Raw genomic sequence first — 15,511 nt, 5'->3', positions numbered from 1 at the left:
ATTTACTCTTTACAAATATTTCTGACTTGCTCTGTAAGCAAACCCTCCTAGTCTTTTGGTCATAATTTGAAAAATATGAAATTTTGTTTATGTATATATGTCTTAACCAATGGACCTGGATATAAGTGTGTTCAGCAGAAAAGGGCAAAACAACCCAGTTAAGGAAAACATTTTATTTTTTTTCCCATGATGGAAGCTGAGTTATCTAAATTCTGTTACTAAAAAAGGGCATGGGTGTTTTATAATTGCATGGATAAGCAGTTTTTCCCTAAACAATAGTTGGCACTCCATAGACACAGGGTAAGCCCAAGACAGGCATTTTAAAATAAGACCATGTTGACAAATTTTATGTGTTCATAATTTTCAACACAGAAGAGTGATAAATTATAAGAAATAAACTACACATAATATGTATAAATGATTTGAAAAGAATATTTTTTATTAGACCTCTCCTCATATTCATTAATTCTCTTCACTCTCAGTAAACACAAGCACTCGTGTCACTGCTGTGGCATTTTATCAAAAATAGAGCCATCTTTGCCTCAATGTTGACTTCAGTTAAAGAGCAGAACTCATGATACTCCTTAATTCAAAAACTTTCAAAGATTCTTCTTCTCTATAGAGTATCATTTTTACACTGTTCCTTGATCCCTGCCTGCTTCTCACTACTGTCATGCACTGCAAAGTCAAGTCAAGTTAAAGACTCTCTAATATGAAAATACTAGCAACTCTCAGCTGTTTCTATTTTGATGGACTCCATCTGGACTTCACAACTGTTGGTATATGACTATCTCACACACAATGATTGATCTGAGGGCCGTCTTGTTCATGAAGCCTTTCAAAGACGTTTCCCTGATAGCATCTACTTCTGTGAAAGGCATGTATTGAAATTCCATAAATTTTGATTTGGATTGGATTCACTTTCAGATCCTTTAAAATACTAGAGCTATATACACGATCACAGACCTTTAGCTGCAAGAAATTTCAGAGACAATATAGCCTAAACTTTGCATTTTAAATATAGAAAACCTTGGCATCCCAGCCTAACTATAATATCCTGGGCACATATTCTATTTAAAATAAGGTGATATAGTGATAAAACTAGGTTAAAATCTCAAAGTTTCCAAAGTAGAAGTCATTGATTTGAGTTATATAAGGCAGATTATCTAGGTTGATCATATTAATTGTATAACTGTGTAAAACCCAAAATGAGCTTTTAACTCTTTGTAATGAAATGATTCCTCATGTCTTCCTACATATGTTTTGTTTTGATATTAAGTGTTCAGTTTCAAATGGGTTCCTTTATATTATTTTAAAACTTTACCCATAATAAGCCATTGAATAATGCTTCATAGAAGAGGTAGTACTTAAATTGGTCTTTGATCATGGGTAAGGCAGTCATATACAATCTTGTAGAGCAGATGTGGATTCAATCTGAAGACCAGCATTACTTGTCACGAATGACATCTGCTCCTGAAATCTATTTCTATATGAACTCCATTTAGGCAGTTTTAAAATTTTGTTTTACACATGAGGACCTTCAGTAAAAGGAGGTAATATTTTTATATCTTATGCATGGCTGGGCCAATTGGAAAAAAATTCAGTGAAGCTGAGCAAACCTCATTGGTTGCTAAATCTATATTTTTATCAACTCATTTCTTCTAAGTACAATGTTATTTTTCTCATGATTGGTCTACATAATCACCACTACCACATAGGAGCTATATAAACAGAACAACCATAAATAACCATAAACAGGCTATATAAATAGAACAGCCTATGTGGTATAATGAAAAGACCATTATCTATATGAGAATCTGATGACAAATCCAAAGTTTTCAAATTAATTAGCTGCATGATTTTTTGATCAATTATCTATTTTCACTGAATTTCAGTTTCTACATCTTCAGAATGAATTAGAATATTAATCATGATGAGAGATTAAGGGAAGAAATTTATGTAGAGGCCTTGTACAGACAAATTTCCTTTCCTTATATATGTTTACATGTACTGAAGCAACTCATGTGTCTCTATGCTTTAAGGAATTATAGATTTTCCCCAATTAAAATTTTATCATGAGTAAATCTTGGGGAGAAAAAATAATTCTTCCAAATTTGGAGCAGCTGCTATGAATTGTGAATGTATCTTATTTGAATGATTATTAATACAAAATGTGGAAACATTTTATGATGTCAGCACACTTTGGTTTCTCTTGCCTTTCAGGAGCCTAAGTTGCCAAAGAATTACCTTGCACAAAAATTTGTTCTTCTCTTTCGTTTGTAACTCTATTGTAATAATCATTCATCTCACTGCAGTGGCCAACAACCAGCCCTTAGTGGCCACAAATCCTGTAAGTAAAATGAAGTTTAGGTTCAAGGGGTTAGTGGGGAAGAAATAGGAGAGGTGGGGGGCAGGGGTAGATACATGTATATGTGTGTAATTAAGTACTAATATATGTATATTTTATGTCTGCCATATAAAGAGTATGTATATGTAGCTATATTCCAATTTAGAAAGGTAAATATATCTCAATATTCCCCAAGTTATAAATATTGAATAACAAAAGGAAGAGTAATTTCTTTGTTTCAGTTACCTATACATGTTAAATGTCTTCACCTCATTTATGGTTAGAGTCTTACTGCTGGTGGGACATAACATTTCCTCAATCAAATTTTAAAAAAATCAAGCAAAGCAACTAACTGTGCAGTTAGAGAAAGGCAGCACGTGAAAATGGAAAATTTAATTTAAATTATATGTTTGGTATCAGGCTGACTTTAAAGAGTTAATAAAACCAGGGAAAATGAATGATGCCTATATAATATTGAACTTTATCAACATAAAATTTTTCAAGTGCTCTACCAAATCCTAACTGTCTCAGCAAATATTTGTAAATTGTTCCCTTACAATCCCTTTGGAAGCACAGGTTTTAGGATAAATATAAAAAGATACACAAAAATAAGCACAGAGACTATCACAATACAAAAGCTATATTTTAAAAATATAACCTGACATTTACAATACAATTTTATCTATTTTATGCAAGTTATATGCATATGTAAGCTATATTTAAATTAAAATATCTCCATAAATAGCAAGCATATATTTGAGATTTTTTAATTGCCTGCTTTTATATTTGTAGTATCTATAATACAGTTTTGGATGTAGATTTGGGAAGGGTGTGTATATATGATATATAAAATAGTTTTTATATAAAAGATTAAGGTTAAGATTATAAAAGACTAAGTTCTGGTTACTGAAATCGGGGAAGGGAAGGAATTTTCACTTAATTGTTCAATAAACGATACTCTCATATGTGTTTTATGTGTGCTTTTAGGGTAATTTCCAAAATTCTAAAATTCCCTGCGTTGTTTGCACATATGCATCTGGATGCTTAATCTTGTATATGTTCCACTCTAAAGTCACTGGGTGAGGAAACACTGGGGTATAATTAGCAATATAAAAAATTGGCAAATATCCTGCCATTTTAGAGTGCATTTCTCTAGAGCAAGGAAAGTCAGAGTTTTGTCATGAAGCTTCAGAGAAAGAGACTCTAAATCTTACATTTATATACATGTGATACTGTTTATCACATAAATTGCAAAATGTAGTATAGTTACTTTTAATGTATTCTTGGAAAATTTATTGTCTGTTTATATTGCCAATGCCATCATAAAAATATTTTTCTAAAGCATGCTTTAAGTTCTTTTTATCATAATAATTTATAGATTAAATTTTTAATGAAATCAGGAGTTGGAAGCCCAATTAGATATATGTATCTAAAAACTATACAGATAAAATTTTGAAGCTGAAGCCTATCATTTCTATATAACATAGTTAAATAACTCAGCTTTATTTTTGAGAGAACTTTTTAATATAATGTTTGACATCAATGTACAATATTTAAAATTTAATATCATACATTCTGCAGATGTATTTAATAAAAGAATAGTTTTATAAATATCCTCAGTCAGAAGGCATTATGTATGGTCGAGAAAACAAAATTTTGTTCAGGATGTAGCTTTGATTGATGTTGTATGAATTAGCAAATCATTTAACTTCTCCAGTACTCAGTTTTTATCTATAAAGTATGTGGCTAGTGATTAATCATGCCTCACAGAATTATCTCAGGGATTACATAAAACAATACATACTAAAATATTTTTAAGCTAACTTATATGCCAATGTTATTACTACTATTCTATGATAATACAATATTTATTTTCTAGTGCATTTAATTTCCAGTTTTCCTTTTAGTGAAAAAGATATTTATTTCAAAAACAGTGATAATTGCCACTAAATATTTGAGTTCCAGTCTGGAAACTGGAGCTGATGGGAGTTAATTGGAGAGCTTTAAATTTATTCCCCCTGTTAAGGGGTAAATATCTCTTTTACTCCTTTGTATTTTCTTTACCCAATATTTAAACCTCTCTCTTCCTGTCTCTTTGAGAGAGACCTCAGGAAAAGAGGAAGGAAAACCATAACTTTTTTTTCTTTTTACCTACATGAAACCCTCAAACCCCGTATTTAAATAAAACAAAGAATGGGCTCATTAGATTATTATTTAATAAGTATCTGCTCTGGTAGCACACGATATGCAAGACTTCCTAAGTATTTGGCACTTTTCATGAACTGCTTTTAAAATTATTAAGATTTTTCCAGCAGAATGCAACAATCGAGGAGTTCATGATGACATGGTTAAAATAGATGTAAATTCATTCATGTGCAAAACTTTGATACTTGTAATTACACAATAACTAAAACAATATTAAGAAAATACACACCCACTAAATGTAATAAATTCGGCATTCACACATTTCCTGGGAGGTGTATCATTTTAAATCTCTGAAGTCAGTGGCTAAATACTTTAGAGGCACCATTAGATGGGGATGAAGACTGGCTTTTATAAATCTGAATCATTAGTAGGAAAGATTTTGTGTAGAGGAGAGAAAATTCTGTGTTTCTGTATAACTAAGCTAAACTAGAATATTGCTCTACACGTACATTTATAAACAACTAAATATGGATTGCTTTCTGGGAATTCCCTGGTGGTCCAGTGGTTAGGACTCTGTGCTTCCACTGCCAGGGCCCAGGTTCAATCCCTGGTCGGGGACCTAAAATCCCCCAAGCCACATGGCACAGCCAAAACATATATATATATATATATATATATATATATATATATATACACACACACACACACACACATATATACATACATATATCTATATATCTATATCTAATATATATATCTTTCTTTCCTCATAGGTTAGCTGTAAAGTGTTCCAATTCATTCATCTTTACCTGATGGGCTGTAACTACTTTTGGATGCTTTGTGAAGGCATTTACCTACACACACTTATTGTGGTGGCTGTGTTTGCAGAGAAGCAGCACTTGATGTGGTATTATTTTCTTGGCTGGGGTAAGTGCCATCATGCATATCTACTGACTCATCTTTTAAGAAAACTTTTGGAGGATGCAGAGTTCCTTTGTAATAAAAATATTCTTATTATTAATCATTTTTTAAACAATATCAAGTGATTAACCTTTGCTCATTGTTGTAAATTAAAATATTTAAAGTACCACTGACTCACTGCTTTCGGTAACCACAGGTCAATTAATAATACAATTTTTTTCTATTTAATATTCCAGTGTATATTTTGGCCAAATATGTAGTGACTAAAACAATAGAATTAGAATCATAAATTAGGGATCTATTCTGAATCTCCTTTTTCCTCATGTGCCAAATGAGGGCATTGGGCTTAACCAGCTTTGAAGTTCCATTCTAAAAATGATTGTTTAAAAAAATTGTTATTTTATTTTAAGAGTAGAGGCAACAGTAACTGAATAAAGACAGCCAAAAAAATCTGCTTTTTCCACACAATCTCGTGACATATTATTCACAAAGCAAAAAATAATACACTTCTAACATATTTTTTAAAAATAACCAGAATAATACAAAACATAAAATGCTGAAAATGAATTCACTGTACATGAATTCAAAAGGACTAGTTTCCAGAAACATAACTGAAATGATACTTATCTATCTATCCATGTATCTACCTATTTATCCAGTCAGATAATAGATGTAGATATATAGAGGTATGTACACACACACTATATATTTTTTTACTGAAATAAATATTGTTCCTATTGGTTGTTTGATATTATTGATAATAAAAGTGTCATATATATATTTTCCAAGTGAGTCCAATTTTTGCTCAATTATATGTATGTATGTGTTGAGGCTATTAGTACACTCAGGTTACCTTTATAAAATATACCTTCATTTTACATTTGAAAGATCTGATTTAGAATGCTAAGAACATGCAAACTTTCTGATATATAAGCCATCTCTCTCTCCCTTCTCTTCTTCTTCACATAGTCAGTCTCAACTTCTTCCCACATCTGATTGGTCAGTTCCATCTTATGGAAGATATGTGGATGCTGAATTTCTTCTAAGCTTTTGAGCCCAGGCAGCACATTTATGAACTTAGATCTGGAGTCCACTGATTCAAAATGGCCCAGATTAGAAGAAACTGTACACACACACACACACACAAGCCTGAAGACAGATACCTAATACTTCATCACATTTACTGTATGAGTAGACAGATAATATTTACATCAGAAGCACACAGTGACCAGCTATTTTTGCTCCTAGAGTATCTCTGAGTTTCATATTTCATGACATATTTTAGGAATTCCATCTACAGAGAAAGATGCCTATTTATTTTCTTTTTGTTTGACATTTACAGGATTTCCACTGATTCCTGCTTGTATACATGCTGTTGCCAGAAGCTTATATTACAATGACAAGTAAGATAATCTCTCTTTTTGATTTCAATTGGAAATAATTACAATGAAAATCTTCAACATAATTTCCCTGCTTTTTCCCTTAGCTGCTGGATCAGTTCTGATACCCATCTCCTCTACATTATCCATGGCCCAATTTGTGCTGCTTTATTGGTACGTAATTAAAATGCTCCTTTTTTCATCATTGTTCATAGTTCAACTTTATTTCCTGAAACATCTGGCCTATGGTATCCTTCAGGATCTCAGTAGACATAGACAGCATACTCACAGTGTTTGATTGAAGAGGGTTAAAGGAAGGTGTTATATTTGAAGTGTTGGCAGGAAGAGGAAAGGAACTAATTCATAAGGGATGGTGAGACACCAGGCACCAACAGTGGGAAGCTGTTATCATGGATAGACTTTAAGAGGGGGTTGGGTGAGTGCTAGGAGGGGTAGCCCAACAAGAGGTCTGGCCTTGGGTAGAGGAACACAGCTACTGTCAAAACCACAGCCTGACAGGGAAAAAGGAGAAAGAAATACTCAAACTTCTCTCTTTTCCCATGCTCTGATCTCTTGGATCCTCCCATTGGCCAAACGCAGCAAATGCCAAGGGTAAAAAAGCCTTGTGATGATGCAGTCCTCAGACATGCCTCAGAGCCTGCTGGGGCGCAGAGCAGAGAAGGGCAGAGGATGGATCTAGTGAGTGGGGATGGCAAACAGGAAAAACGACACACCTGTGATGGTAATAAGACTAATATCCCCGTAAAGAAAAGACTTTAATTTGGAAAAAGAAACTATTGCTTAAACTGTTGTTTTATTATAATGATCAGCACTTAATCCAAGTGCACGAATTGGACATTTTTAAGTGTGGTTGCAGGAAAACAGAAGTCAAATTCAGTGCTTTTATTACATTGTTTCAATGGGGAAATAAATTAATCTAAATTAACATGCCTTCTCTCATAGAGCATTAGAGACCAGATTGCAATTACAGTCTTTAAGACTGTAACTATAGCTGATATTTAATTATATATAAAAAGATGAAGGGGGCACATTTCTCAGCCAAAATACAAAGCTTCCTAACCCTTCTTTTCAGATCCTTTTTTTAGAGAAATATTCTATTTATTTTACTACATTTTCTAGCTGCAATTTAGTATGTGGTTATGCACTATTCAAGCTATTCTCAAGTGTATCACTGTTATTTTCAAAAGTTTGCCATAATTAAGAGGGTAAATTTTAGAAGCTGATTGCCTGGGTTTGAATTCTTCTACCTCTTACTTGCTATGTGACCTTATGCAATTAAACTCATCACTCTGGGCCTCAAGTCCCTTATTTGCAAAACAGAGAATGTAATTACAGATACTTCTAATTTTTTTTAACAAGAAATTAAATGAGTTAATACATAAAGAGTGCTTAGCCTGGCATTTATAAATCATGGAGTAAGTGTCAAATTTCTGGTTTGTGCTTGGCTACAGAAGACAGCCAGTTCAAAAAATCAACACATGAAATTTATTATTATATCTCATGGAAATTTTAATGTACCTTAGTGCAGACTTTATGAAAATTTCAGAGGCAGAAGCATTTCCTTCCCTTGCTACTTGCACATACTAGGAACATGTATAACACATTGTTTAAGCTATATCCTGAGAAGTCCTAGCTTTGTATTCTTGGAAAGAACCAGCATTGAAACCTAGCTCTACCATTGCTGGTTGTGTTTCTCAGGGCAAGTTCTGTTTTGTTTTGTTTTGAGCCTCTCTATGCCTTTGTTTTCTCATCTATGACTATGCAGTAATAAGAATAAATACCTCATAGGGTGTTGTAAGGATTGAGATGTATCCTGTTAAGCAATTAACACAGTGCCTAGAATATAATAAACTCTCAAAAAATGCTTTTAAAAGATTCTTCACTTATAATTTCTACATGATACCATGATTCTGTTTTGAGGAAAATACAAAGAAATTAAGATTCTTTTTTTGGGCCATCCAGAAGCTTACAGAACAAATACAAGGCAAAATTTTATTATAAGAGATCTGGCTCTAGAGAGGGGTATGTGATTCAGAGTCCTAAATCAGAGAGGTTCAGGAAATAAGTAAAAGCACCTAACAAATGAAAAATATAACAGCAATTAACACAATCCTTGGAAGAGCCTGTCCACAACAACTTTGGGAGGGAAGAGTAGATGGTGCAGTTAGGATAAAATATCACATAGGAATATAGCCCATCAAGCTGCTCAGTAAGAAAGGAAGTGAAAATCCACATTATTTGCAGAAAGCTTTTTCCATTTTTCTGGCCTAACCAAAGATTAGGAGCCTATTTTTCTAACAGGGTAATATGATCTGTCCTTGCTTAAGCTCTAGGGCTCCTCACTGGTCCTGGCCAATTCCAAGGTCTTGGGAGGGGCTCTAGCAATTTTTTATATGGTCACATATTTTTGTACAATTTTTATAAATGAAGAGATTTCAACCACAATCAGTTTCTTTCCACTCAGACTTCCTCTGTCCCATATTCCCTCGAGCAGGGTGGTATTGGAGTGTCTACAGCACTTTTGAGATCTTGCTAAGGGGAAGTTGAGAGGGGATACGGTTAATTTGTGTTTAGTGAGAGATGTTTAGGTCACTTCAGTGAGCAGTTAAGTGATTGCTGGCTAATCTAGTAGAGGAATGGCTTCCAGGAATCCTGCTGCCACTGGGTTGATTCACAGGGCTTCCTGCCATGACCCTAGGTGGTATCATGATGTGAAAATGTCCTGTTGTACCTACGACCATCTATGTGAACTTTATGGGTATTGGAGTAAAAACAAGTTTCTTCTCTTTTCCTTACCTAGTTTTTCTCTAAGATAGATGAGATTCAGATGTAATTCATCTGAAATTCACTATTCTTGTTCTATTTGTATTTAAAATAAATGGAAGTATTTGCAGAAAATAAAGTAGGATGACTTTCTAGTTTCTAGGTTCACATTTTAAATCAGACTTGCCATTTGGAGAAGCACTTTGCATTTAGAAATTTTTATATAATGGGCATTTAAATTGCAACATTTATAGTGATTTTTATAATTTATGATTTTTGCATATTAGGATTATAAAATATTCTAAATTCTAAATTTATAAGCAGATAAAATGGCATTATTACTTTTTATTCAATGGGCTGGTAGTAATTTCCACTTAGTCAAAACTTTTAAAACAGTAATGAATGCTTGGGAAGGGAAAACAGTAGGATGGGTGGAATAACAGCTGATGTGTTGATTCATCATGTTTCATTCTTACACCTGTTGCAATAGCTTATTCTGCTTTTGTCTTTAGCAGACAGTCCTGTGTCTGTAACCATGTTACTTTTCATAGATGTGTTTCCATCAGGATTATAGTTAGCTGTTTATTTTTGAAGCATATGTTCCATTGAATTCTCTAAAAGAATAGTAGAATATTTTTATGCCCAGTTATTTTCATAACACATGCCTTAAATCAGCAAATGTATGTTATTTTTTCATTGCTTTCTACATTAAATGAGATGCTACCATTATTTTTCTGATTAAAGTATGTGGATATAAATTGCATAATAGTACACAGTTTGAAATTTTTACATTATTAAACAAAACACAGATGCTAGAAGTCAGGGTGAGAAAAAAGGAAAGAGAACAGCATAGGAGAATAAGAGCCCGAAGGGACTTTTCTGGGGCTATTGTCCATAATTCTGTAGAAGGCGTAAGGAATAGGCATAGAGGATATAGACAAAAGTAACAGATATTGACATGGATAAAGATAAGAAAGAGAGAACGTAGTATTCAGGAAGAGAGAGAGAAATGTATTTCAATAGAACTCTGTTCATTTCTTGAACACTATATATATATTTTTCACATCTTTATTGGAGTATAATTGCTTTACAATGCTGTATTAGTTTCTGCTGTACAACAAAGTGAATCAGCTCTATATATATACATATATCCCCACATCCCCTCCCTCTTGAGCCTCCCCCCCCACCCTCCCTATCCTACCCCTCTAGGTTGTCACAAAGCATCGAGTTGATCTCCCTGTGCTACGCAGTAGCTTCTCACTAGCCATCCATTTTACATTTGGTAGTGCATATATGTCAATGCTACTTTCTCACTTCGTCCCTGTTTCCCCTTGCCCCTGTGTCCTCAAGTCCATTCTCTACGTCTGCGTCTTTATTCCCTCCCTGCCACTAAGTTCACCAGTGCTGTTTTTTTAGATTCCATATATATGCATTAGCATAAGGTATTTGTTTTTCTCTTCCTGACTTACTTGACTCTGTATGACAGACTCTAGGTCCATCTACCTCACTACAAATAACTCAATTGCATTTCTTTTTATGGCTGAGTAATATTTCATTGTATATGTGTGTCACATCTTCTTTATCCATTCATCTGTCCATAGACATTTAGGTTGCTTCCATGTCCTGCTACTGTTAAATAGTGCTGCAACAAACATTGTGGTACATGTGTCTTTTTGAATTATGGTTTTCTCAGGGTATATGCCCAGTAGTGGGATTGTTGGGTCATATGGTAATTCTATTTTTAGTTTATTAAGGAAGCTCCATACTGTTCTCCATAGTGGCTGTATCAATCTACGTTCCTGCAAACAGTGCAGGAGTGTTCCTTTTTCTCCACACCCTCTCCAGCATTTATTGTTTCTAGATTTTTTGATGATGGCCATTCTGACCGGTGTGAGGTGATACCTCATTGTGGTTTTGATTTGCATTTCTCTAATTATTAGTGATGTGGAGCATCTTTTCATGTGTTTGTTGGCAGTCTGTATATCTTCTTTGGAGAAAGCTTTATTTAGGTCTTCCACCCATTTTTGGATTGGGTTGTTTGTTTTTTTGATATTGAGCTGTATGAGCTGCTTGTATATTTTGGAGATTAATGCTTTGTCAGTTGCTTCATTTGCAAATATTTTCTCCCATTCTGAGGGTTGTCTTTTAGTCTTGTTTATGGTTTCCTCTGCTGTGCAAGAGATTTTAAGTTTCATTTGGTCCCATTTGTTTATTTTTGTTTCTATTTCCATTTCTCTAGGAGGTGGGTCAAAAGGGATCGTGCTGTGATTTATGTCATAGAGTGTTCTGCCTATGTTTTCCTCTAAGAGTTTGATAGTGTCTGGCCTTACATTTAGGTCTTTTATTTGTTTGTTTGTTTGTTTGGTTTTTTGCGGTACGCATGCCTCTCACTGTTGTGGCCTCTCCCGTTGCGGAGCACAGGCTCCGGACGTGCAGGCTCAGCGGCCATGGCTCACGGGCCCAGCCGCTCCGTGGCATGTGGGATCTTCCCAGACCGGGGCACAAACCCGTGTCCCCTGCATCGGCAGGCGGACTCTCAACCACTGCGCCACCAGGGAAGCCCACATTTAGGTCTTTAATCTATTTTGAGTTTATTTTTGTGTATGGTGTTAGGAAGTGTTCTAATTTCATTCTTTTACATGTAGCTGTCCAGTTTTCCCAGCACCATTTATTGAAGAGGCTATCTTTACTCCACCGTATATTCTTGCCTTCTTTGTCAAAGATAAGGTGACCATATGTGCATTGGTTCATCTCTGGACTTTCTATCCCTGAACACTATATTTTTAAAGTTTCATGTCTCCCTTTCAAAGAGAATGATTTGTTTTGGGGAAAGTTGTAAACTCATAGTAAGTTTATAATTACAGAAAGTAATTGACAGAAGGCCTTGTTGGGTGCCAAATTTTTTTATATCTAGGATGATCTAGGTTGAATATCAACTGGTTCCAATATGTGATTCAGCCTCCTCATAAGGATAAAGAGGATTATATTACTATCATGGGGAGCTGTGAGGATTGTTGTTACACACATACACATACAAATAATGCAGGAAGGATAAACCAAAAAGATGAAAATGGTTATTATGGTATAATACATATTTGGTAGGTACCTAGTATGAACACTAATACAGAGTAGACACTTAAAATAATTAGCCTTTGCTACAAACAATTATTTCCTTTCTTTGGGCTGAAAATGTTCAGAAGCTTTGGTTTTTTTAATCATAGCAAAATTTTAAAATTTTGCATAAGAAAATGAACTAAGCAAAACAATCAGATATTACTTAGCTGAAGGTGGTCCACAATAATTCCACCATAAATTTATTTTTTAAAATCTAAGCCTATTAAGATTGATGTACTTTTTAAATTAATAAATCACAATTCCATATCCAAAGGAAACAAGAACACTATGTTAAAGAGATATCTGCACCCCATGTTCATAGCAGCATTATCCACAATAGCTAAGACATGGAAACAACTTAAGAAGTTATGGTATTTATACACACACACACACACACACACACACACACACACACACACACACACCACAATGGAATACTATTTAGCCATAAAAAATAAGGAAATCCTGCCACTTGAGACAACTTGGATGGGCATTATGCTAAGTGAAATAAGTCAGACAGGGAAAGACAAATATTGTATGATCTCACTTATATGTGGAATCTAAACAAATAAACAAACTCATAGAAAGAAGAGAACATATTTGCGGTTACCAGAGGCAGGGCATGGAGGAGGAGGAATTGTAGGAAGGTGGTTAAAAGACAGAAACTTCCACGTTTAAGATAAATGAGTATGAGGGATGTGATGTACAACATGATGATTATAGTTAACACTGCTCTATGATATACATGAAAGTTGCTGAGAGTAAATTCTAAGAGTTCTCATCATAAGGTAAAATATATACAATCTTTGGTATTTCTATGAGATGATCGATGTTAGCTAAATTTATTGTGATGATCATTTCACAATATATGTAAGTTAAATCATGCTATGCAACCTAAACTTATATAGTGTCACTTATGTCTCAGTAAAACTGGGAAACATATGAAAAAATTCAGTAGCAGAAATACAAATTAATATTTAGGCAAATATTCTCATCAATAGAACATATTCTTGTGTACTGAAAATATTCTAAGATTCATAAAAGATCCTTCAATAATGATTCTTAATATTAAATATGAAATAATTTCCATATGCCATTTTATTTTCTTTTAGGTGAATCTTTTTTTCCTATTAAATATTGTACGTGTTCTTATCACCAAGTTAAAAGTTACTCACCAAGCAGAATCCAATCTCTACATGAAAGCTGTGAGAGCTACGCTTATCCTGGTGCCATTACTTGGCATTGAATTTGTACTGTTTCCATGGCGACCTGAAGGAAGGATTGCAGAGGAGGTATATGATTACATCATGCACATCCTCATGCACTATCAGGTATGGTGTTCTTGCATCAGGAAGGCAGCTTGTGAAATTTGGTTTTAAATTTACATATAGCTTTGGTTTTATTTTTAACTATATGTGCATCAAGTTGGTTACAAATAATGTATCTTTTCCATTTGGAATCAGATAATTCTATTTTTCTTTTACAGGGTCTTTTGGTATCTACAATTTTCTGCTTCTTTAATGGAGAGGTATGGTGATTGATTTTATTCCTCTTATCATTTTGTATTTGCAATACTTTTTTACTTTAAGAAATTAGACAGAATTATAAATTCCCTAAGAACAAGTATTTCAAATTCCATTTCTGTCAGGAAAAAGAACCATGGAATCTCTTTTACTAGATGTAACTCTCCTTCCCAAAAGCTCAGGTCATATTGGAGTTCAAGGCTGGGGCAAATTCAGCCTCACTTTAAAATATTCCATCAATGACTTTTATTCATCTAGTCTTTCGACCTACCTCTTGAACTAATCCTACTAATTCTGGACTTTGTCCTAGGTACAATGTTAGGCAATCCTTATCCTCATAGAACATACACTCAAATAAAATTGGGTCATTTTTATTTTCCCCCTTTCTCTGGGTTTTTTTTTCTCCTGGGAAGAGCTGCAGTGGGTTAGGAAACAGAAGAGCCCTCTGATTTGTAACATGGAAATGTGCTTTTGGATATTTCAAGATTTTTATCCAATATTTTTTTTTCTAATTGGGAAGTTTCAGGCATCTTAGAAACTGGTACCATATTTCTTATGCATATCAATTGGGCTATAACTCAGTGGTTTGAGCTATATTGATTTAGTTCTTTATAAGATTTTAATCTACTTGACAAAATTTAACCTGTTGGAGGATTTTGGCAAAATTCAATAAAGTTTAGAAATTCAGACAGCAACTAATGAAACATATATTTGGTAATGGTGAAGCTTATCACAAAGCTTCAGATGGGCAACACATGGAACCAGTCGTCATAACTTTATAAGAACCATTTCTATACAACTAATCAATGTTGGAAATCATGTACATGTCATGAAAAACTATAAAATATTGTTTTCCCTTGTTTATGTAATATTTTAATTCTTTCTCTTAGCATACAATAAAATTTCATATTTGATTTCTTAATCAATTTTAAAATATAGATATTTATTTTATATATTTATTTATTTATAATGGCATATAGAACTATCAAACATGGTAGACTATATTTCATATCTTTGAGTGGTGTCTCCATGATTCTTCTGCTGTATCGAGGACAAGAGTGACTTTTTCTGAAGTCAGTGAGAAGTAGGGACAGAGAATGCAATTAGGAAGAATAGATACATCATCTGTTTTGATAATAAAATTCAATTAGCATTTATTATATAACTCTATAAATTAATTATTGTATAAACTGAATTAGACAATCCAATTTCTGCCTACATAGGACTTTACAGTTAAATATAGATGAGAAAGCTACAGACAATATGCCATAAAGCATGTATGAAATAAGATACACGTT

The 15,511-nt window shown here is 33.7% G+C and overlaps 1 protein-coding gene and 1 long non-coding RNA gene across 10 annotated transcripts in view; one reads left to right on the top strand and one right to left on the bottom strand.

The window, feature by feature from the left end:
* The window catches only part of LOC307188267, a 283,742-nt gene that overhangs the window by 41,281 nt on the left and 226,950 nt on the right, over positions 1 to 15,511 (bottom strand). The window lies entirely within an intron of this gene.
* The window catches only part of CALCRL (calcitonin receptor like receptor), a 105,005-nt gene that overhangs the window by 82,112 nt on the left and 7,382 nt on the right, over positions 1 to 15,511 (top strand). For all 8 annotated transcript variants that reach the window (XM_079925201.1, XM_079925197.1, XM_079925194.1 and 5 more), the window contains 6 exons: positions 2,224 to 2,350; positions 5,266 to 5,419; positions 6,756 to 6,816; positions 6,900 to 6,966; positions 13,803 to 14,021; positions 14,177 to 14,218. In XM_079925201.1, coding sequence (XP_079781327.1) covers positions 2,224 to 2,350; positions 5,266 to 5,419; positions 6,756 to 6,816; positions 6,900 to 6,966; positions 13,803 to 14,021; positions 14,177 to 14,218 — 670 coding nt within the window. The remainder of the gene's footprint in view (positions 1 to 2,223; positions 2,351 to 5,265; positions 5,420 to 6,755; positions 6,817 to 6,899; positions 6,967 to 13,802; positions 14,022 to 14,176; positions 14,219 to 15,511) is intronic.

Source organism: Stenella coeruleoalba (assembly GCF_951394435.1).
Source record: "Stenella coeruleoalba genome assembly, chromosome: 6".
NCBI classification, from domain to species: domain Eukaryota; kingdom Metazoa; phylum Chordata; class Mammalia; order Artiodactyla; family Delphinidae; genus Stenella; species Stenella coeruleoalba.
The sequence above is the reverse complement of the archived record's forward strand: the minus strand, read 5'-3'. Positions and strand labels throughout refer to the sequence as shown.